Below are 25,304 nucleotides of genomic sequence, written 5' to 3' on the forward strand. Positions count from 1 at the left end.
AAAAAATGTTGATCTAATTAAATTAAAGAATTTATTACTTTCTCTTTTGAAATATTAAAATGAAATTAATTAATTTCCACTGGTTGATAGACTTCTACACTCTGTCCCAAGATATTTTGGATTCACGTTTGGCTTAATTGTTTGATATTTATAAATACCTCAGGATTCAAACGATGTTCATTCAAAAGTATGAAAAATTTCCAAGATTTCTTAGTCAAAACGCCCCTGTTAGCTTATCAGGTTTCAATACAATGCTAAAAAATATTATGTCTACGGAGATTTTGCATTGCAGCAAGCCCGGATGATAACGTTGAAAAATTGCGCGATGTATTCCGAGTGTATTCCGAATGGAGAAAAGATGTAAACATTCCCCATTATAAATCTCCGTAAGGAATCTGTTTTCGTTCCTGTGAATTTTTCCGAGTGAAAGATGATAATGTGTCGATGAAATTATCTTGGAAAATATCCCTTTCAACTATTTCAATTGCACTTCTTTCACAGGTAAGTGTATTTTTATTAAAAATCGTCCAAATGTGCAGCATAAATATCTTGGGACAGACTACTAACAAGGCCAGATAATGATATAGCTCTTACCTTACCTTGATTGCGTGTTTCTTATCGCCATATTGGAGTTATCCGTTAGACTTCTGATAAGCAGTCACTTTTACATTTAATACCAACGAGTAGAAGAACATGTATTGCGTAAATCCAGTACATGGCACATTTTAATCGATTTTTTTTCTTTGGTTTTGCACAAAAAAAAAAAAATCCGGCATTCTTACTTATGAGGATTTCACTTATTTCTATGTGATTAGTATCAACATGGACGATGTTTTCGTGTCACGTGGGAGTGTTATCCGCGTGTGTCTGTACGCTGTGATATTTTTTCTGTTCTTAGAACTTTCCTTAAACTTTTCAGTCCATAGGAAAACGTACAAAATGGTTTCTTCACCTCGCAGAATACTCACTACGTTGGAGGATAGTTCTCGGTTTTCATTAATTGTTAACTTTTCTGATCCCTGTGGTTGGATGCAAAATGCTACCATAAGAGATTTGCAGAAAATTATGGACAGGGGGTGTAAGCCGGTGAGGGTTTGTTCCAGCAGCCCATCCGATCTTGGTATGTAGCATTTAACTGTAAGAAACCCAAATAATTTCAAATGATCTAAATATTTCTAAATATCACATGGACTATGTAAACAATAATATAATAATTAATCGTAATTATTAATAATAATTTATTATATTTCAATATTATTTTCCGAAAGCAAACTTTTGGCACCAAAATATTTTTTGAGAAAATCGGACGCAGCAATTGACACCAATTTTTGAGATTTAAAAACCAATTTGCTGATAACAGTAACATATGTAACCTTAAAACAATTTATCAAAATAACTGCATGTTGCATTTGATGTGTCCTTCCAACGTTATGTAAATGATAATTCAAATCGATATGTTACTAATTTTTGTGCGTAAAAAAATATCCATGTCCGTTTTGATAACATTTGAATAAATCAAACAGAAGATATTATGTGAATTTCCCTATTACAAAGTCAGTCCCTACTTAACTTTTTTTTTTACATCAAATGAGAAAAAATGTCATTGGTCTTTTGCCTAATGTATGATGAAATGCATGTAAATCGGCACTGAACTTCTTACAAAACTTTTGTTTACATTTTGAATGTTGAAGTGAAAACTCCAGTTTTAGACCAAAAATGAATGTGGTAAACGTTACGATATGTTTATTTATGCTTAAAATGAATAAGAAGATGAAAAATTCAGCGTGAAAAAGAACTTTTACCGGTATATTGAACTATTGTAAACAAAAACAAGGCACGAGCCTTGTTTACATGACAAAGAATTGTGAGCCCTGTATCTTGCTTATAACTTCACTACTGACTCTCCGATTTCATTTGGTCATTGGAAACGCATTTCTAAAGCATTGTAAATAATTAAACCAGAAAAATAGAATTTGACCAAATCGTGACCATGCCCCTTTAAAATAGCGGAGATATACGTTATTATTCTCTCGAAGTCGCCAGTTTATTTTTACTCGGACATTTATCGGTCCAGGGCTCACGATGGGATTTTGCCTATGTATGAGAACAGCAAGTATTGCAACAAGTCGAGAAACATTCGCACTAATCTTTTTGAATCTTACATCAAACGTATGCTACTTACATGCTTAAATTCCGATAAAATTCCCTAAATACTCTCCAAACTGAACTTTTATTCTGCATTCTAATGTTAAAAAGGGCTTGGTCCCTGTGTATCAGGTATAAGTTACATTGTAACTTAATTATGACTATGACATGAAACACATATATATGTAAACATACAACTTGTTTACATTCACATGAAACGTTTACTTGTTCTCGTGCAACTCGCGTATCTAGTGTATAAATATATGTAATTTTTTTTTTATAAAAATTGATGCCTGCATTTATAAAATATCTTAAACGCCAAATAAAATGTAACTATTAAAGCTGCAAAACAAATGGCAGGTCTCTTTAACTACACGACTGACCCCCCCCCCCCCCCCCCTTACTCCCCGTGTCCTTAACACAAGATATAAAGTGTTGATAGACTCAAAGAAATAATTTTTTTTTTAAACTTTGGCATTGTCTCCGATGATCGATACATTTAAACAACTTTAAAAAAAAAAGAACAGATAGTAAAAGTTGTATTTAAATCAATTAAATTGTATTACCTTAATGTTCTTTTGATAGGTTGATTAATGAAAATTAAAACACCTTTTTACTTGTGCGCAAAAAGTTATATTCTGTTATTATACTTTCATGTTAAATACTGAAATATGATTGGTTTAGACGCAGTTGATAATCCGTTCTATTACCCCCAGCGTTAGCAACACACTTAGCAACGGGTAACACTATATAAATGGTGCCTGTTTGGGAGGGTAACAGTTGAAATTGACACCCCGAGAAAACCATTGTCAACCGACGCGAAGCAGAGGTTGACAATGGTTTTCGAGGGGTGTCAATTTCAACTGTTATCCTCCCAAACAGGCACTATTTATTTCGTTATACTGAATGTCTTAATTTTAAAGAAAACAACACTGCTTTTAGATAGGAATAACGTGAATTCTAAGGCGAACCGTACGCGCACGATTTTCGCGCATGTAACAATTCGTAATGTTACCCGTTGCTAAGTGCGTTGCTAACGCTGAGGGTAATAGAACATATTATGAACTGCGTCTAAACCAATCAGATTTCAGTATTTAACATGAAAGTATAACAAAATGAATTGTTACATGCGCGTAAATCATGCGCGTACGGTTTGCCGTAGAATACACGTCATTTCTATATAAAAGCAGTAAAATTTTCTCTAAAATTAAGACATTCAGTATAATAAAATGAATAGTGCCTGCTTGGGGGGATAACAGTTGAAATTGACACTCCGAGGAAACCATTGTCAACCGACGCGGAGCCCAAACAGGCACTATTTATATAATAACGAGTTTTCGCATTTTTTGGTGTCCTTAGTTACACAATTATGATCATGAAAAATAGCTTGTCGTTGTGAACACGATTATTTTAAGACAAATGTATAAATAATAATTATATTTGCCATGTTTCATAATGTGTACAAAATTCCTGATGTCCGATTTTTTGGACACTTATCTCGCACCGCTTTCGTTCGGCAGTCAGCTATACAGACCTACTTCACACAAAGATTACGTTGCATTGTTTTACATCGCTACATACAGCACTCAAGTGACATGTTCTAGTGTTGATTATTCCAGAAGGTCGTAAACAGATATTAACGTAACGTGTGGACAAATACCCATACATATGATGTTTAATTTTCATTAAAGACTTTTAAAGGGCTAGATGCATGGTCATTTTCAGAGTAAAAATTTATCTCCTCTCTATCCTTTTCTATCAAATCAATTCTAAAAACAAATATACTACATTTTAAAAACATTTATTTTAAAAAAGAAGATTTTTGAACGTGATTTCTTAGAATATACTATGTTTCATCAAGATTTTTAATCTGCAATAAATATTGTATTTATAGATTTTTAAAGCAACAAAAGTCATGAGGTTGTTAAATAAGCTTGCATTTTTGTTACATTCAAACTACAATAAAAATATAACATCTTTACATTGAAATTCTACTTGGATAACAAAATATACAGTCATGTAATATAGTCCACATACTTTGTTTTTTGTTGGATATCTTCAAATCAGATCAGATCTCCCGGCGCAACGATAAGAAGATGCATTCACTTGAACCATATTCAAAGTAAATTAAAGTATACGTCATTGTAAGAGATATAATTATTTCTTTGACGAATATAACTCGTTTGAAACCACCACCATCCCCACCCCCCCCCCTCCCCACCCCAATTTTTTTATGGTTGTGGGATGGAGGGACAGATTGTTTAGACTCAAGTTGGGTTATATTCCAAGGGCGCTTACTCATTATGCATCAGTCATGTCATCAGTTTTATTAATCGCTGCATGCGTTTGACAGTGCGGACGAATATGGTCAGTGCTGTCCAGTCTCAAACTTGGACTGAAATTGCTGTATAGTAAATTAATGAATATGAAATTATACGAAAGCCGAGAAGGATCATTCGAGATTCGAGATTCGAAATACGAGATTCGAAATACGAGATTCGAGATTCGAAATTCGAGATTCAATATCTAAATTAACCAATCAAATCATGGATCTGAAACCTGTATCCTAGCAACATCAAACTGTTCTAAATAAAGATCATTCGTACATGCTCTTTCCTACACATAAATGTCTTAATAGCTCTTACATAGTGGTTATAAAATGGTTAAATCAACATTGATGAATTAACCCCACACGGTATAAACAATTAAATTAGAAATAACACTGTTGGCTTTGCGAATCTAAGTGGTTTTGTTTGCCCTGTATGTATCCCCCCCCCCCCCCCCCGAACAATTTTAACCCGAAGTGTATTCGCCCCAACTGTGTAAAAATCGGCTCGCGAAGAAAGATCTGTTTAATCTAAATGTTTTAGCTATGAAACGAAACTCAATGAAATAATCGACATGTCAAAATATAGGTTATGATAAAGTTTTAAACCATAGAAGATATAATGATTTACAACCTCAAAGACAAAAAACCAGATAAGAATAGTGTATTGTAGGGTATGGCAATGCCATTGTCGATATGAGAGAGAGAGAGAGAGAGAGAGAGAGAGAGAGAGACACACACACACACACACACACACACAGAGAGAGAGTTTTGTAGTGTCAAATTCAGTTTGATTTAGAATTTGAAATTGATTTGGTTTGTTACAAGTATATATAGACAATAATTAAGCCTCTAAAACGAGAAAAGAGAGGAGGTACATGTAGCTAGGGTAGGGCAGACCAACTAGCAAGCTTTAATTTTAACTGTGATTTACATCGACTCTCTCTCTCTCTCTCTCTCTCGCTCTCTCTCTCTCTCTCTCTCTCTCTCTCTCTCTCTCTCTCTCTCTCTCTCTCTCTCTCTCTCTCTCTCTCTCTCTCTCTCTCTCTCTCTCTCTCTCTCTCTCCTAGCATTTCCTTTTCCGTGAGGGGGTTTGGGAGATGTCTTACATTAGCTAGCGAAAATGATAAAAAAAACCATGAAATTTTCTTTAAATTGTGTGTGGATGTTGTACGCCAATAATCTGTTTTCAGTATATACATTTCAAGAGGGGGGGGGGGGGCTATATAGTCCTAATTAATTTGTCAGTTATTCTGTCCCCACTTTGTTTTCTCTTCGTTTCTGTTTCCAGGGGTTTTTTTATTTGGCTCGGCAAATTGATATAAAAATTAGTTTTAAACGTACGACTCTTTTTCAATTCTAATCGGGCATGTCCTTTAGAAAAATCTTGAACCACACACATTTTAGCAAATAAAACGACAATTGTTTCATTTTTTTTATGGGGAGGGAGGTGGTGCCGGTAAAGGACATGTATTGCTTGTGGCAGTTGTGCTATACTCTCATTTGTTATAATAGGTAATACTACATATTGATATAAAATGAAAGTTTCCAATTACACTGTACATAGCTTCTATCACGCATTTTGACCCGTGTGATAGTTTAAAACAATTTTCAAAGCATTTAATGTAATTCAACCGATCATTTTTGAAATTTAATTTTCTGGATCCCCGCCTGATACGTCTGCCTTCTTGTATATTAGAATTACATGTACGTTGACCATATGTACACATTAACTTAATCGGCTATGTTATGGGGCGATTACATTTTTTATCAATGTTTTTGCATGATATGTAACAAATAACAGCCTATTTGTGGGTTTTTTCACTGATTATTTGAGATAATTTGCCGCCATCTTTTATGCATTCCACACACCACTCACAGTTTCTTTATTTGGTGTTCTGTGTGTATGGCGACAAATTGGTAAATTTGCACCACTCACCCCCTGTAGCTTCATCCTGATTACATTTTATCTGGCTAAGTGTAATTTAGTAGTATATTAAATACACACATCTTTGTTTGCAGTGCTTATTTACATCTTTAGAGATTTACTTACAAAAAAAGTAAACATTTGTATGACTTATATGTATAATTATTGTCAATTTTGGTGCGGTGGGGGTAGGGGGTAGGAAACTACAGAGAAACTTAACTTGGCTGTGAAACATATGCTTTTATTCTTTCTTGTTGATATATCAATGAATGAATTATAACAAAATATTTGTACAACAATTAATTTTGAAATATTCATGCACAATCAAATAAAAGGTTTAACTGTTCTCTGCACAAGAAATCGGCAATGTGAAAAAATTGGCACCCTATCATCCCTACCTTTAATTGTAGAGAGTAGGTATCCTTCTATATTGAAAACAATTTCAAAAGTAAGACTCATAATAAGTTGTTTACTGAGGAAAAGGAAAAAAAAATGTATTTATTAATAATTCCGTATGATGTGATAATATCTCAATGATTTGTTTATAATCATAGTACTAGTGTATCACTGTATGTATACATAAAAACGATTAGTAATGCTTATATTTATTAGTGAAACAGGACAGATTATTTATATTTAGATTATTTAGATACATGTACTAATCTTCATGCGGGGATCTAGAATGGAGGGGGTCAGGGGATCTGGACCCCCTCCTCGGGAAAATTGAAGCTTATTACATTTACATAGTAAATTTTTTTAAAATTGGCCTAGGACCCCCTACAGAAAAAATTAGCTCTGCTTATGAAGTTCTCTACCATAACCGCATTTTTACACAAAAGGGGTGAATAAACCCGGGTTTTAAACTATTACTGGTGGTGAAATACCTTAGGGTTCAAACGCATCAGGTGGAAATGCACCAGGGCAAACAAAATCACTTAGATCCGCGACGCACACTGCATTATTACTAGTCTACTTAGATATTCTGTGTAAAAGTAAATACAAATAATTATTTAGTTAGGTAGGGAGAAGTGAACAAAGCATTTATTTGTATATAAGAGCATGTACGTATGATTTTTATTTAGAACAGTTTGATGTCGCTAGGATACATATTTTCAGATCCTTGATTTGATTGGTTAATTTAGATATTGAATCTCGAATTTCGAATCTCGAATCTCGTATTTCGAATCTCGTATTTCGAATCTCGAATCTCGAATGATCCTTCTCGGCTTTCGTAAAATTATGTATGTACGTACATGAAGATTTTCCGCTCTTATCATAAAGTCAAATATGAACAGTGCCGTTATCAGACATAGTGCTTTATTAGGCATGTCCTTTTGTTACCTTTAAAAGTACAAATCATTCGTATACATATATGTCACCACATTCATTTGGAGTTCTTTGACCCAAAAAAATCTACGAATTAAAGTTATCATTTGATAATAATGACCGAGCGAACAATTTTTTATCGTATGCGAACCGTATGCTGGTCTCGTCTTGTAGAGTTTTTAAAATTATGAATGTTACCTGCAATTATATGTGCGGTACATGGTGACAATTAAGTATCTTCACTTCGCCATTGCTGTAATGTGAATGTTTTCCAGTTGGTTCTCTGGCAACATACAAAGAAGCGCCTTCATATAAAGAAATGATCAAAATCTACCCCCTCGTGAGACCAGGGGGTCTATACACCCCACCTGACTGTATAGCCAGGGAGCGAGTAGCCATCATCATTCCGTTCAGAGACCGTGAGGAACACCTCCGGATTCTTCTCCACAATCTCCATCCTATGTTACAGCGCCAGCAGCTTGACTATGGCATCTACGTCGTAGAGCAGGTGCGCCAACTTCCGGTTCGGAGGTCAAGTTCATATATACTCCCTTAAATTGTTCAGTCTCTCTGGTTTAATCGGCTAGTTTTTCTAAATTTTATTGTGGTCTTCTTGCATTGAATAGGCATAAGAACAAAATATTGATTTAATTTGTTATTTTTTCAAATCAATATAGAAATAAAACATATTCGTCTGGCATTTCATATAACGGAGTACATTGTGTATATGGCTCTTCCATTACTAAAATTTATTTTTTAAGTTTGTAGAGAAATTCTACAGTAACAAAAATGTAATGTTAATTCAAAAATATACCCAACAATTGTACAACTTACTTGCTAACTGCTTTCCAGTTCTTTCAGTACTTTGATTAATTTACTTTGGCGGCACTTTTAAGTAGTCAATGGAAATGCAAAGCATACGTTATAGAAAAAAGTTATAAACCTGTTTTATATATACCTGTTCAATGTAAAAAGGTTTATATAAACCTGTTCTCCTTTGCGCCGTTTTAATTTTACAATCTTTCCTAGTAACAAAATATACAAAGTGAATTAATTTTTACTCGTCTTTCAGGAAAATGGCACTCAGTTTAACCGGGCGATGTTGATGAACATTGGATACGCCGAGTCCATAAAAATCTACAACTACACGTGCTTCGTTTTCCACGACGTGGACTTGATTCCGGAGAATGACCGTATCATGTACGACTGCAGGGACAGCCCCCGACACCTGTCGTCAGCCGTCGACAAATTCAAATATAAGTGAGTTATAAAACAACAATATATTAAGTTCAGTTTGCGCATATATCCAATGCAAGCTTTCTTTATTACTAAGATCAGCCCTTTAAATATTACTTTCTCTATTCTTTTATCCATTCTTTCTCCTTTTTCCGGAATAAATGGGGGGGGGGGGGGTTGGAATACAAACGACCTAGGGTTTTTTTTTTCTTTTTTGTGAAACATATAAGTGAAGTTGTAACTGGTTATTGGTTTTAATTTATATATTTTCCATTAGAACATAATTTTATACCGGACTAAGTACACTGTATGTTGATTTAAGCAAACCGGGTTTGAGGAAGGACACAGAGATTTAAGAATTTTTTTTTTTAGAAAGTTACATTTTGTTCAATTTCATGCTTTTTTATTTGTTCATTTTTTTTTAAAATAAACATTCACTTTCAAACTTTAAACAATTGCTTTTATTAATCGGGAAAAAAGTTTGAGTCGCAAAACAAGGGTAACTATTTTTTTTTGATAAAACTTGTGACATTGATCATTTACATTTACATTTCATAAGATATTTATAAATAAATGCTGATTAAAGGAAGTATCGAGTTATTTCCTTGAACTGATAATTTTGAATGCAGCTAGGTCTTTTTTTTTTTTTGTTGACACATCTTGAATAAAAGCAAATTATCTTAAACATTAATTGATAAAAAAAAATTATGAACCGGTGTTGGGATGAAAGTTTTGAATTTCATTTAGGCATTTATTTTTCTCATTTGTTGAAATATTTATATGTATTTGTAAATGTTTAGGAGGAAATAAAGATAGATATATTTATGATTTTATTCTCAGTGAAATTAAATATTTCATTGGTTATAACTTTAAAACCATGTAACAGTGTTACAAAGATATGTCATTTATTTACTATAACCTCGTGAACAAAACATTATGAAGAGTGTTGCACAAATCTAATGTGTAATCATGGCTAACTGCCGATTTATTGCAATGAGTTTTATCCAAATAAAACTTTTGTTAAGACGGGTGGACCAATAAAACAAGAAATTTCCTTCTGAATTATGTAATTCACCATCAAAGAACTACGTTAAGTTGAATGATCGAGATTTATTATAAATTATTAGGTTGGTTACATAATAATAAGTCAAGACGCGTTGTTAGAGGCGCGCGGCAACCATTAGAAAATTCCGAGATTTAACAGGAATTACAAAGATATGAAGATATTTTACTAAAAATGCTACAAGTAATAAACTTAAGCTTTTGTTCGTGCCTAAAATGCTAGCTGAAGGTCTGTAGCTTGCGGTTTCAAAAAATTCGGATGGTCGTCCATCCGAATTTTTTCAGACCTGGGGCTACTGACGTGCAGCTACTGAAATGCCAGTAAAGGCCCTGATCTTGGCTTGTCCTCCGAGCACGCACAGAACGCAGAAATATTAAAGGTAGTTTTTGTGCAAAAACTAGTCAATAAGTGACTTTGCGCAAACACCCCCTCCCCGTTTGTGATATGAAGTCAAGCATATATTTTCATATTATCATTGACAAGAAGCATATTGGAAAAAAAATATTGTATCAAGCAGTTATTATGCGCAGATCATGCATTCCTCTATGGTTTTCACAATTACATGTATCTGTTTCCCATTTTGCATTTTGAATGAATTGTACAATCTCCAAGATAAACACATAAATGGTATCAATTAGGTTTTAGCTAGAAATTTTCAACAGAAAATCACAACAGTAACTACAGGTATAAATAAATGTTATGACTAAAGACCCCTTTTCAATAGAAATGGACATGGGAAACAATCGCATGCTATACCCCAAAGAATGCTTTTCTCTTTATCTATTTTGGTTATTTTTACCTCATTTAACCATCGCATTACGTTGTGCTACTTCTGTGTGTGGTTCTGTTTATATTTTACTTTTAAATATCTAATACTGCGTTTCAGGTTGCCATATCCACAATTGTTTGGTGGAGTGACAGCCATTAAGCGGGCGCACTTTGAAAAGGTGAATGGGCACTCCAACAAGTTCTTTGGCTGGGGAGGTGAAGATGATGACATGTTCAGGAGGTGAAGCCCTTAAACATAGCATTGTTTTCTTATATTGTTTGTCTGTCTATCCGCCTGTCCTTCGTCGGTCGGTCGGTCGGTCGGTCGGTCAGTCGCTCTCTCTCTCTCTCTCTCCATCAGTTTTAAATTGACAGTTACATGTATGTGTTCTGATATTAGACTGAAGCTTAGAGGACCATTCATAGAGGTCCCATTATTTCTTTTCTAGGTTGGTTAACAATGGGTTTAAAATATCTCGGTATCAAGCATCTTTGTCCAGATACAAGATGATCAAACATCTCCATGACGCGGGTAACAAGGCAAACAAACGAAGGTAAAGAAATACGTTGACATATAATATAACTAGAAGTATAACAATGAGTCCGTTCAGTGAAAGAGTCTGCATAGGACGTTCAGCATTTTTAAACAGCTAATCAATACATCTAGAAAAAACAACGTTGTCACTGTATTCGTTTTCTTTCTTAATTGTATATGACCATAAATAGTACATTCATTTCATTCATTTAATTTATTTCGTCGTTCAAGTATGCGGTGCGCCAGAATTAGTATTTTTCGTGAGGTTCATCTGTACTCATGTACTATTTTTTTCTAATTCAGATGAAAAAAAATGCACCAATTTCAAAAACCAGATACTTAGTCTGCCAGTATGTTTATATATATATATATATATATATATATATATATATATATATATATATATATATATATATATATATATATATATATATATATATATATATCTGTGTGTGTGTGCTTTATTTATTTATTACTTGTATCTGACCATTTTTTTATTTATTGAACGTACAAATCGTTATTTAACAGACTATTGATTTGAATTCAACTACTAAGTAAACAACGGTACATGAAAATGTGTGTATGACCAAATGACAAGTAACTAATACTTATTAGGAATGCTATCATATGTAAAAGTACGTACCAGCCCTATACATTTTGAGGTTCAATTTTCACTTCTACAGGCATCATTTGATCAAAACTGGTAAGGGAAGATATCGGCGTGACGGGATTAACAACTTGCATTATAAAAAGCTGGGAATAGAATATCAATATCTGCACACTCGAATCCTAGTTTCTATCAACGAAACGAAAGTGATGACAGTGAGTCTACTTTATATGTATAGCTCTACTACAGTATATATACTAGTTAATATATATACAATATACTGTAGACGTAGAAATATTCGTTGAGGATTTAATTTTGTTATTTTGTCGGCAGTATATATCAACGAAATTAAATCCGTGACGAATTTTTAACCCAAGTATTATTTTTTTAAAAATACAGAGTAATACGTGATGCAGAGATTATGATATGACGAATTCAAATGCCAACGAAATTATTATGTTAAAAAACAACGAAATTTTAACCCAACGAAAATATATGTTTCTACAGTATAAAAAGAAACAATTCTGTGCAATCTATTCTATTTTATTAAAATTTCATTTGAATCTCATTTAACTCTTTTACTTGTTTAAAATATATCTTTTATTTATGAAGTCTTGAATATTAACATATGCAATTCTCAGAATAATGTTGTAAAATAAAATTCATCACATATATTAATTACCAGTAACCAAATTAAAAAAAACCCAACCATTTTCAATTCAATGTTTTGCAACACTACAATTATAAATGTCTTTTAAGCCTATGTTTATATGCATTATATTTTAAATACTTTCAATTTCAGAGTTGAAATTGACACGAGTTTTACCAACATTAGAGACCTGCGTTACACTTTTCTACGCCATGGAATCTAACGAATCAGAAGCTGAAAGTCTCAACTGATCATGATCCATACGAAAACATTATAGTTATGCTTAAGACCAGGAATACCTCAATTTGTTACGAAATATACAAACAGTTTAACTTCGATAACTCGAATACTGATATCTCGAATACAATGGAAATGTCGAAGTTATTTTCAAGTCCCAAGCACTTATTTTTTTAAGTATTTTAGCCTCAATATCTCGAATGGTCGCATATCTCGAAGTTTTTAAATAGTCCCATCCAGTTCGAGATAACGAAGTGTGACTATATACTGCTTAACGTAAAAATCCTGTTATCGTAATGTACGTATATCGAACATCTAGGTAAATTTATGCAAAATCCCTGAGTATATCGGGAAATGATTTATCATTTTTTGCTTTCTGGTTTCTTTGTTAAAGAATAATTATATCAAATGTACACCAACTCAACAACTTTTTTATGGACCTCAAATACCACGGTCAATTCTCCTTATGGAACATGTTTGCATATTATGAATAAACATTTGAACCAAGAAATTTTATTTACACGATATTTCAAATAGTGTTGCAAAAAAAAAGAAGAATAATTTAGATATCTTTATAAGAACTCACCTTATATTATTATTATTTGGTGATTTTTTTAAGTAAAAACTTAAATAATAATTCAAAATCCATAAAATCATATTTTGTTAATATGGTTAATTTGACACCTATGCAGCATTCTTAATATAGCAAAAGTCATTAATAAGCAATCATTTTAAGGAAGTATGCCATAGTCAGTCTTGTTTTCTCCTTTCCACTTTCCACTTCAAGTGTTAACTACTGTATAAAGGGGGTAACTGGCCCTTTTGTTTTATTTTCACTTGTTTCGCAATCATCAGTGGGTGAATTCAAGACTGGGTGATTTTAAAACAATTATTAATTCACTGTGTTAGGATATTGTTATCATCACAATTGTGTCTGTGTAAATTCAAGACGGAGATAAACTATTTGCAAGTGAAAAAAGGGTGACAAAAAAAATGGGGTGAAAATAGCCATGTATGGAGTATTCAAACACAAAACCCTTGTAGCAGTTTTCACGACAAAAATATCAGCGAAATTTAAAATAAACTTTTGATACTCTTTAGAATACCATCTATTAATCAATTAAATACATCTAACTTCTCATTTGGACGTTCATTTATACAAAAGTAAAAGGATTCGGCTTTTAGCATTCTAAAATACTTATTAGATTTCGGACACTAGTGCCTTGCACTGCCTTCATATCGTTTTAGAACTCTTTGCTTCATTTTAATAAAAGCACATGAACTTGAACACCGACAGATTATTAAATTTGTTTTCTTCAAAAGTCGGCGACAATAGTAAAACAAGGAGCGATTCAAGGACCTGATTTTTATCAGATTGCTTAAAAAGTACTTCAAATGATCCGATTTCATCTTCTTTAATTATATACTCAGTCTGGTAAACTTCAAAACTTTATAGTAAGTGTAACTTTTACCAACAGCTGAAAGAAACCCTGTTTCTCAATACATACATTCAAAGTGTTATTATATAAAGTGAATGCATTGACAAATATAGCTAAATGTCTCTGAATGAACAATAACAAAATAATATTTGCATGTGACAGTTATTAAAATTGTAAGAAACTGGATTTGAAAAGATTCAGACCTGTGCTAATTAAGACCTCAACAATTTTAAAAATATTAAAAGTCATTAAAGCAATTCATACACATGTACCCATACAATACTACTTTAATCTGTAATTGACTAGTACCGGTAGTTGAGATTTGTTTAAAATAGGCAGTTAATGGATGGTAATGTTTTAAGAAGATGTACATGTTAAACCAATTTTCAATGATCATGAATTTATAATGAAGCGAGAGATATATTACAATAACACAACTGCTATTCCCTGTAGGTAAATGTAAATCATAAATAATAAAACAGATAAAGCTTTACAACAATAACAAAAATAACATTTAAAAGAAATTCGAAGTAAAGAAAAAAACTATTACAAAAATATTGCACTATGAATCCGGTAAATGCTGAAACTCTGACACAGGAGGATCGCTAAGAATAATTCCCGAGTCTGTCGTCATGGAAACACCAACACAGTTAATCAGCTGATTTTCAATGGAATTGTCCTCGTCCTCTGCGTGATGTACGACAGACGGAGGGTCCGATGTATCGTCTAAGTGACTTCCATGATGATCCATGGACGACATCATCGTCCGTCCGTCGCAGTCCGTGCCATTCACAATCACCGCCAGCGACTCGATGTCGTGCGTCTCTGCGCCATCTAACATGGAGGGACTCTGACTAGAAGATGATGGGATAGCACCGATGCACAGGGTGTCTGATGAGTCCTCCTTTAGGGGAAAGTCGTCAGTTTTGGGTTCTAGTAGCGAGCGCTGTGCCTCGTCCAAGTCTTGTGACTGCAGGGAAAAAAGAGCAGGAAGCAAGATTAGAAATGATACTCTGATAATAAAAGGTTATCTATTGAAAAAACTTTCTTTACCCTTTGTTATTTCTTGGAAATATATCTGTAAGAAGTATCAATTTCATAAAGCTGAAATAATCCACTACTCATTTACTTTATGGTATTGAAAATTTTAGAACATCAATTTACTCTAATAACTATCCAATGCACATCCATGTCTCTTCAACCATTGCTAAACACAGTGTATGCAAGTATGTGATTAATTTTACTTTAAATTTACTTATATGTAAATTCCAAGTGGTATCAAAATTCTGATGCCATGGTGACCCATTGATAAATGTACATACTGGTAGAAGACAGCCGGCAGGGAACATGTTGGGGTGGAGTCTTGACAGAAGTTGAGCAGTCTCAGGGGTCAGGTGAGTGCTGATCCGAGTCGAGCCGTCACTCAGGTGAGTCTCTATCCGAGATATCACATGATGTCCATCTAAAAACCAGGTAAATTTCAGATTCAAAAACTGACTGTGACAATGAGATGCTAGTCATCAACTGCTGTGGAATCATTAAAATTTGTGGGTAAAAATCTTGTAGATTGACTTATTTTTATAAAGGTTTGATTTAGACTTGCTTGTATGTATAATGTCTAAAGACTGTAATACATTATTCATTGGTTATGTTAATTTTTTGGAGATGGCTACCGAAAAATTCCACGAAAAAATCAGCACTTATGAATTCTAATGATTCATCATTAATCCATAATAAAAGTTACTGGAATATACATACAATCCCTGGAAAAGAAAAGCCTATAGATTCCTACAATCACCTGGATAATGGGACAGGGTGATATCTAATCTCTCTTGGTTAATGATACCCCGAGATACCTACCTTTAACAGATTTTATGACACTCTGAGATAAAAAATGCCCGGTTTGATGAGGCTTTGAGATACATACCATCTCCTGGTTTCTGGGTGAGGGTGACGGTCACTGTCTCTGGGACAGGTTCCACCCCGTCGGACGACCACATTGACCCGTCCACCACCGAAGAAAACTCTGTTGTCTGACTGGATGACGACTGGCCGACAATTTCCACATTCACCTGTTCAATACAAAATGTAAAATATATATATATCAAAAGGAAAGAATGACCTTTGTCTCAATATTCAAAAAAATTTTCAATAAATAAATCAATTCATCCACAAAATGCCATTGCTTGTTAAAATTTTCAAGAGAGTTCAAATGTATTAATTCAGACCTTTGCATTTAATAGCAGTGTGAACTCACTAGATAATTTTTATATTCTTCTCGATGCGAAAAAAGACCCAAAAAACCCAACAAAAACCCTAACTGGGAACTAGTTACTGCCACCCTGCTAAATAATAAATAATAGCCCATAGTTAATGTGTGGTCACATGATGAGATTTTTCATCTGATTTTAAATCAATTTGCTAGTTGCTATGGTAAGTCAATTGAAGTCCATTGTTGAGGTGACCACATGATACAATTTTACAATTGATTTTATCATTATAACAATTTATGCTTGTTGTACCTTTTCAGTCATTGTGACGTCACTTTGGAAGTTTCTCACCAGTAAGTGGAATGAAAATCGGTACCAATCAAATTTTAAATTGACTTTCAGACTTTGCTTTCAACTTTCAATTTAGGTGGTAACACAAAGCGATTTTAGTTGAAACCAAATCAAATAAGAAAAATCGATGGAAAACCAGATGACAAATTGCGTCATGTGACCCCACCTTTAGACCAAGAGTGTACCAGTATACCTGGGGACTAGTTACGGCCAGCGTGCCATTCTCTACGTCCACCATGGCTTGGTGGATCTGGTTCTTTAGGTCGTTGACCGTGGGGAACAGGGTCAGGTCGTGTCTCTCTGGGACCTCGGTGCCCATGTACAGTACCTTGGACACGTAGGTTCTGTAATGACAAGGACATATTTTATATCGTAATGACAAGGACATATTTTATATCGTAAAGACAAATGACTGCATTGAAAAATATGTAACGATATAAATATGTATAGAACCTTAGAGATATAGGTTCTTCAATGACAAGTACATATTTGATATTGTTTAGAGTGCACAGAGAGAGAGAGAGAGAGAGAGAGAGAGAGAGAGAGAGAGAGAGAAGGATTCAGGGTTGTCTCTAAAAACTGAAGTTGTAGGAGGAAATGAAAAAGTAGAAGGGGGTCGGGGGGTCTTGCTTATAGTTACATTGTGTTTGAAATGCAAAAATAGCCGGGTATTAATTGAGGCATTATAGACGGGGGAATTCCCCGCCTCCCGAGTCTTAGAGACAACCCTGAGGATTAAACAGCCACATTTAATTTTAAAAAAATTCTCACGAACTCTTACCGTAACTGTTTGCGGACAGCATACACATTACATTCCCCAGCTGCCACTAACTCGCGGATCTTCTGTCGGACTCTTGGGTCTAGCCTCTCTTTGAGGGTGTCTGGTTCGGGGTTCACCACCGGGGCTGGCTCTGCTGGCAGCTCCGCATGAAACTCATGAGCGTCCTCTGTGGGTAACTGGATGTAGAACCTTGCAAAGAGAGAATGTAACTGGGTTTAATACCTTGTACAGAGAACATAATTGTGATTCTCTGTATACAGAAAGTAATTGGATGTAATTTATTGTAAAAGAGAATGTTACTAGGACATCCTGTATAGATTAAGTAACTGGACATCATGTTAACAGAATGTTAATGTAACTGGGTGTTATAGTCATTTTCTGTGATTTAAAAAGTTTCTTATAGCAGACAATACAAGACATAATTTTTGCATATTAAATATTTTGCAATGAAAAAAGCGAAAATTGGATAATCGCAAAAATTTCCGGATAGAGATTATCTTGTGAAGAGAATGTAAAACCATGTTCAGAAAATGAACTTATAAATGTTTTTGAACTACAAGAATGGTCCTTCAAATTAATACATATCGAATTTGCTTTCATATTATTCAAACGTTTTTACTGTTGATAATTACGTTTTACCTCAATCAATTGTTATAAATGTATTTAACTAGAGGTACTGTGAGCAAGCTCACAATTGATACCCCCCGCTAAGAAAAAAATCATAACGCATGTATTTTTGCTATTATAGAAAATATTGGATGAATCTATTTCACTGCAATTTTCTATAAATAACATCTGCTCTATTTTTTAAAACTGTTAATGCTAATAGGAGTAAACAAACCAATTTCTATCCTTTAATTCCATTTTATTTTAAGTTAACTGTTAATGCATGAGGACATTTGCATCCTTCCTTTAACAACCATGACTCAAATCAAACTCGAATCAAACGAAATCCACATGTCAATCAGCCATTTAATATTTAAACAATTTGAATTATTGGTATACTGAGCCCGATTTTTCCGAAATTTTTTTTCCACACATTTTTCTTTCAAAATAAAAATTTCATTGGGGCAGGCCATTTTCAGAGAAACAGGGATGAAAATCTAAAAATAATTTTATGTGGCCTGAGAAGAGCAAGCTTTGTGTCAAATTTTAACTTCTAATATTTCCATTAATACAAGAAATGACACAGACAAAATTCAACATTTTCGAAACAATGACCTTAAACTTCCTCAATTGACCTTGGGTCAAGGTCATGACACACCCTTACGTCATAAGCAAAATTTGATTCAATGCTTCTCCATAAGGAAGATATGGACCGGACACGAATTTTGCTTTTTTTCTGCCAGTGACCTTGACCTTGCCCGAATGACCTTGGGTCAAGGTCAAAACACACCCTTAGGTCATAAGCAATCTCTGTGTGAAGTAAGAACTTCCAATATTTCTCCATAAGATATGGACCGGACACGAATTTTGCATTTTTTCTGCCAGTGACCTTGACATTGCCTGAATGACCTTAGGTCATGGTCATGACACACCCTTAGGTCATAAGCAATCTTTGTGTGAAGTAAGAACCTCCAATGTTTCTCCATAAGAAAAATATGGACCGGACACGAATTTTGCATTTTTTCTGCCAGTGACCTTGACCTTGCCCAAATGACTTTGGGTCAAGGTCATGACACACCCTTAGGTCATAAGCAAACTTTGTGTGAAGTAAGAACTTCTAATGTTTCTCCATAAGATAGATATGGACCGGACACGATTGCACAGACAGACGGACAGACAGACAGACAGACGGACAGACGGACGGACGGACAAGGTGATTCCTATATACCCTCCCAAACTTTGTTTGAGGGGGGTATAATAATAAGTACAAACGTATATATTTTTAAAAAATGTAATGACTAAAGTTTTGTTCTGACTACAGTAATACTTACAACTCCTTTCCAATTTCATTGGTCCCTAGAACCTTTAATTGATGGAAGGCATTATCCATGGCAGTTTTTAGTGACTTTTTATCCTGGTTAACATCAACAGCAAATTCTGGGAATTTCTTCACCTTCTTTATGTATATCCTGAAATATTATCATGGTGTTAAATATACTTCAATCAACTAAAAACACACACATAAAACTGCTTCATGACAAATTCACACAGTAGTATAAACGTTTAACTGAATTACTAAAAGAGTTTTCAAAATATTTTATATTTATTACATGAAATTACGTTTGGTATACATCATCATAATGAATTTATAGTTTTAAATTTATGAATAAACATTACAATTTCCCTTATAACTTTACAACTGTCAATTACGCAATATTAATTGAAGAAATGGTGAAAGTTATACAAGTATAAGTTTTGAATGAGAAATCATTCCTTGAGTATTATGAGGTGATGATTAAATACAGCCAAGCAAGATCAAATACATCATGAAGTCCTTCATGCTTTCTTGGACTTGATAACGCCCCAACAGTATTTGATCACTTCATAACACTCAAAGAATGATTCCTAATTTCATCACTTAACTAGTCTTTGTTCTGATTCACTAAGACAGATGCTGTGGAATCAATAGAACTTGAGGTATATAAATTTCCTTTGGTAGCCCTCCCCCATGAATTTACATCCTCGACAAAAAACAAAATTTGAAAGGGTTAGTTATCTTTCTGAAACTGAAAACGGATGCATCCACGAAATTACAACCCCTTGACTAGGCAAAAAACAGACAATCTACAAAAACTGGTTCCCATGAATTCAAATGGTTCCTCAGTACCCTAATTGTCATGTGACAAGCTCTGTTACCTTGCCGGACAGGTCTGCTTGTATTCGCTCGTGTGTTTCACATTTCCCTTACGTCTTGGACCAAACTGACACTCCATGACGACAGCTCGACTACCTGAAAATTCATTCATCTGTGCTGCATTTCTTACAATTTGACAACATCAGTACGTGTAGTAAATTGCATGGAGAATTTATTGGTACTAATTGTTTTCACAGAATTTGTTTATAAATAAGGAAAATCAGTCCAAAACTAGCGCACATTTTTGTGCGAAATAAATTAATACACAATTTTTTCAATGGGTGGCACTGTAACTCCCAGGTCGTCCATTCGATTTTTTTTCAGATCGGGAGCTACAATCCTGCAGCTAGTGCACTGTATTTCTAAGAACTTAAAAATTTATCTAAGATTATCAACTGACAGTGCATTGTATTTTGATAGTCTGTAAACTTTATCAATTTGTTATAAGGGTTTATAGCCATGTTAAATATTTCAACAATGCCTGAAATATCAGACATGACTCAGCAAGAGTTATCTGTCCTTTAATGATTTAATCTGTAATATCTCTTTCTAAACACAACATTTCATAAAGGGTTGAAAAGTTAAATCTAGTAAAGCCCTACTTTGAGAAGAATATATTTATCAAAGTAAACTGATGGCATTTCTTTTCTAGTGTCTTATGATATATGATATGTATATACAAACAACCTAGTGTCACACATTTCACATCTTAATAGGCCATAAAAAATTAATCTCTTGGTTCTCCGGCCAATATTTCCAAAAACAAATGCGATCAGGCGGTGATCTTATTTTCTTTATTATATATCATAATAATAGGATGAGGTTTGTGCAATTCTTATAAAAAATCCTGAAAAAATGATGTTGTAAAGCAAATAAATTTTTCCCTTGTAATGAATGTTTAGGTCTTAGATTAATTAGCTCAAACTAAAAGAAATAAACAAGTCATTATGTTCTTCATAAAACATCACACCTACGAGGCTTGAGAAAGCCCTGTGTATAAGCATGATGGGATATTTAGTATAGTACAAGCTACAAGAACTCTCCTTCTATAAGCATTTAAGGTTAAACTATGTTCTTCTTCATATTCTTCATATACCAAAACTAAAACTATTGCTGTCGCAATCATAACATGATCACCACCTTTGTAACTAGATTCGGCAGCCATTTGCATTCTGTTATAATTAAGTTTAAATAACTGCAATGCTAGGCCCTGAGAACCAAGGAATTAAATTTTGATGGCATTACTATGTACATATTTATCACATCCTGTCATATTACACATCTTACTTATTTTGAAATCGTATACCTAGATTCATAAATGGGACTCCGTCAAACGGGACGTACTGTGACCTCCACATCAGTCGTGTGGACGGTTTGGCCGGGCAAGGTGACTGTCGTGTGCCCCAGAAACTAGCCGTGTGCTGCCTGTGATGGGTCAACAAAAGGTCAAGGTCAACCTCTGAGTCCACATATCCTCTATAGTAGTCACCTATTTTCTAACAAAAACAAAAAAAGGGGACTTTTTATCAACATAAATTGGTGAATAAAAAAATTTATTGTTGATAATAATGTAAAATGTTGACATTTGCTTAACAGGTCTCAAAATTTGGGTACATTTTAAAATGCGAAATGAAATTAAAACGAAATAAAACAATTACATTTCGATAGATTTCTTTTCTCACTATAAAGGTACCCTAAAAAATCTAAAGTATATATATACGTATATGTGAGCTGTTAAGCAATAAGAGTCAAAAAGATCCACACTTGTACGATCAGTACATGTAACAGTCAGTGGGACTGACCTGGCACTTGTTCAATCTCTGGGCCCACACTGGGGTGTCCGGCGGGAGGATCTCCGTGTTTAGAGTTAGCCTGTCCTGCAGAGATCCTATCCCTGAACTCCGACTGTCTGCTTCCTCCATTTCTGTGTCAACTGTAACATACAAGGGAAGAGTTAATTATACAGGTACTTCCACGTGTAATTAAACAAGTAGCATAACACTTGTCTACCATTACCCGGTACATATACTAAGATGGCTGAAATATTATACAACTACTAACTGAGGCTATACAGAAGAATAGTACTTGTAATTCAAATAAAAAAAAAATTTAAAGATAAAAAAAAATACATAATCAAAATTTTATATTTGATTTAAAATTCATTTCTTGTTGCATATCATGTTCAATATATGTTATATTATCATTCTGTCTCTATGACAAATTATTTGAAAAAATAGTAGGATCCAGTAATTACATCCTCTTCTCAAACAATTTTTTCAACTGATGTTTCATCATACGAAGGTGATTTCTCTAATAATTTTGATTAAATATAAAAGACATACCAACTTTATTTTTCAGTCTTAACTTTCTTGAGACTTAATGAATTTATTCGATTAAATTTTCATTATTATCATTCTAAGACTTAATTCAGAACACCACTAGTAAATAGGCATTATCACACAGGTATATAAACTCTTTGACTTGCACACCTGAAGCTCATGGCCGAAGGGTAGTATGTCGTTTCTGGATTTTATGCATTTATTAAATATTTCTTATTTTATGTGCATATTCTGTTTGTTAAAAAAAAATGACCTGCTCATTTGATGCTAGTATTCTCCTGGCTTAATAAAAGTGCATAAAACTTGATAATTTCATTGCGACTGAGTAAAACTGCAAGGTAAGATGTACGCGTCCACACATGTGAAACATCTACAGCAAAATACATTAAACTATTAAGACGTCTGCTGCTTATATAGCGGTTGTAGGGACAGCGGTGATGAAAGAGAAATAGGGCGAACAGTGCCTATTTTACGACTGAAACGAACATTCAGCTTTAAAGACATATACCCAATTTATCCTCCTGCTTAGGTTCGATCTCAAAAGTCTGGTCGTTGTTGACAGCAATGATGGTCATGTCTGGGTGGAGCACCTGCCAGATCTGTCCCTCCCTGGACAGGTCCCCCGCCCCGTTGACCGCAATGATCTGTATCCCATCAGTGGTCAGTATCTGCCCGCTGGGCAGCGAGAGGCCTGCTGGGGAGGAGAGCAGCCCCTGTATCGTGGGGTTGGCCAGACTGGGGGTCACTACAACAGTTAGGGAGAGGATCAATATCTGTTCACCTTATGGTGTTCAATTCTATAATTCAATGCAATTCATAAATGCATCTAGTTTCAATTCAAAAATACATGTATGTACTTGTTTGTACATGTACTTTTTTAATTAGCTACATACTAGATTAAAGTTAAATACATGTCTAGCTTTCCTGAGAAAGACAAGTAAAATTGAATTATTACTAGTTACTTCTTCAAGCAGATAATTGCAACATTTCAGATTGGGTCCTCTGCCAGTTATGTACATGTATTAACATATTAAAAATTTATGAATTTTTCTTTAACAATTAAGAACTCGTTTTCATTAAATATTGTGATCATACTTGAGGTTACAGCCAATCCTGTCTCTGCGTTCACCACCATCTCGTCACTTAGGTCATCCTTCAAGGTAGGTTCTATTGTTATGATGTCATCGTTGTCTGCGTTCGATACCATGGTAACTGTATTGATGACCTCTGAGGCTGAGGTCACCAGGTCTAAACAATCCACCATTTTGAAGCTTGAAAAAAAAAATAATATCATGATACACATGCACTTTATTAATTTATTGGTCATTTTATGTTTGTTTAATGTATAAAAACAGAGAAATTCATTCAGTATTGGTCTAGGTCCTCTAAGTCCTAATTGCCACTGCACGCATACCATTTCTTGAAATAAAAACTCACCATTTTGTATACTCAATACTTTACATGTATTTATAATTATTGCTAATTTTGTGACACTTGGTTTTGGGCAAGTTTAGTTAAAAATCTTTTCTGATCGAGTGTCTAGCTGTCTTATAGGTCGATCGCTGAATGACAAAATCTTCATCCTCTATTAACATGATGAAGGGATAGTACAATTAATAACCCAAACAGTATGAGTACAGACAATTTGTTTGCTAGGAGTTGGGTTTTTTTATGCATTAATTTGCAAGGTTTTATCCAATACTTTGCCAAAATTGTAATGTCGAGCCACACAGGAATTTGACTTAATTTATCAAAGGAGTTGGCAATTTCATTCATAAAAGAATGTAATCACTAACCTTTCCTAGCGAAGCGCTGCTCGCGAAGCTCACAGGTTAATGTTTACATTGTTTTATGGATAAAATTGCAGACATCAAAGAATTAATATGATAAAGCAACAACAAAATAATTAAAGGCTGTGTATTGTTTAAAATTAAATTATATAACCCCTTTTCTGTTGCTCAAATTGAGTCAAATCCCTGTGAATAACTTTAAAATTTAGCTGTTCAGAAATATCTCCATGCATTTAGGATATTAATAATATCCCATAATTTACAGACTGTTCAGAGTAATTACTTCCTTATCCAATTGTATCATTCCATGGTGGTTATCACATGTACAATAAAATTTATTACATTACCCGGTAAATTAAAAATGAAAAAGTTACAGACTTCATGATATCAGTCATGAAATCGCATAAGTTTCAAGTATATAAACAATCAGAGCGAATAAAGCCTCAATCCTTATAAACAAGGCAAAACAAAGGGAAAAACCATATAATTTTAACACAAAATATGCTAACATTCCATATCCATATTTCTCTAAAGCTATCTAACGCATTCATAGTGCAGCAAACCATTATTCAGACATAACATGTGTTTTGACGGTTTGTTTTGGTTTTTATTTAGCGGGGAAAGCAAAAAGAGGCAGAAGGGTGTGAAAACGAGTCACCAACCTCGAAATCGTACGACCTCGTCTTCGACCAAAATGGCGTTTTCATTGCACGCATGCGCACATTTTTTCACATGTTCACATGAAAACACATCGCCTGGCCAAAAGTCTACAAGT

General features: G+C 34.1%; 2 protein-coding genes across 4 annotated transcripts; one reads left to right on the forward strand and one right to left on the reverse strand.

Moving 5' to 3' along the window:
* The first annotated feature begins 653 nt into the window (after positions 1–653).
* Positions 654–13,158, forward strand: LOC128184710 (beta-1,4-N-acetylgalactosaminyltransferase bre-4-like). Of its 2 annotated transcripts, XM_052854285.1 has the most exons (7): positions 659–1,120; positions 8,000–8,232; positions 8,797–8,984; positions 10,910–11,032; positions 11,241–11,345; positions 12,010–12,148; positions 12,736–13,158. In XM_052854285.1, exons 1-7 carry the CDS (start codon positions 823–825, stop codon positions 12,739–12,741), a joined length of 1,092 nt encoding a protein of 363 aa, XP_052710245.1. In that variant the 5' UTR covers positions 659–822; the 3' UTR covers positions 12,742–13,158. The 2 variants fall into 2 exon arrangements, with proteins under 2 accessions (XP_052710244.1, XP_052710245.1); XM_052854284.1 differs by having other exon boundaries at positions 654–1,120; positions 12,010–12,792.
* Positions 13,159–13,954: 796 nt separating this feature from the next.
* Positions 13,955–25,280, reverse strand: LOC128184697 (calcium-responsive transcription factor-like). 2 transcript variants are annotated; one of them, XM_052854268.1, is made up of 12 exons: positions 25,192–25,280; positions 23,835–24,010; positions 23,248–23,484; positions 22,203–22,333; positions 21,707–21,896; positions 20,403–20,496; positions 19,538–19,675; positions 17,601–17,789; positions 17,013–17,163; positions 16,186–16,330; positions 15,581–15,720; positions 13,955–15,228 (listed from the first exon to the last, which is right to left on the reverse strand). In XM_052854268.1, exons 2-12 carry the CDS (start codon positions 24,001–24,003, stop codon positions 14,821–14,823), a joined length of 1,992 nt encoding a protein of 663 aa, XP_052710228.1. In that variant the 5' UTR covers positions 24,004–24,010; positions 25,192–25,280; the 3' UTR covers positions 13,955–14,820. The 2 variants fall into 2 exon arrangements, with proteins under 2 accessions (XP_052710228.1, XP_052710229.1); XM_052854269.1 differs by lacking the exon at positions 25,192–25,280 and adding an exon at positions 25,039–25,184.
* Between the last annotated feature and the right edge of the window lie 24 nt (positions 25,281–25,304).

Source organism: Crassostrea angulata, chromosome 5, assembly GCF_025612915.1.
Source record: "Crassostrea angulata isolate pt1a10 chromosome 5, ASM2561291v2, whole genome shotgun sequence".
Taxonomy (NCBI): domain Eukaryota; kingdom Metazoa; phylum Mollusca; class Bivalvia; order Ostreida; family Ostreidae; genus Magallana; species Magallana angulata.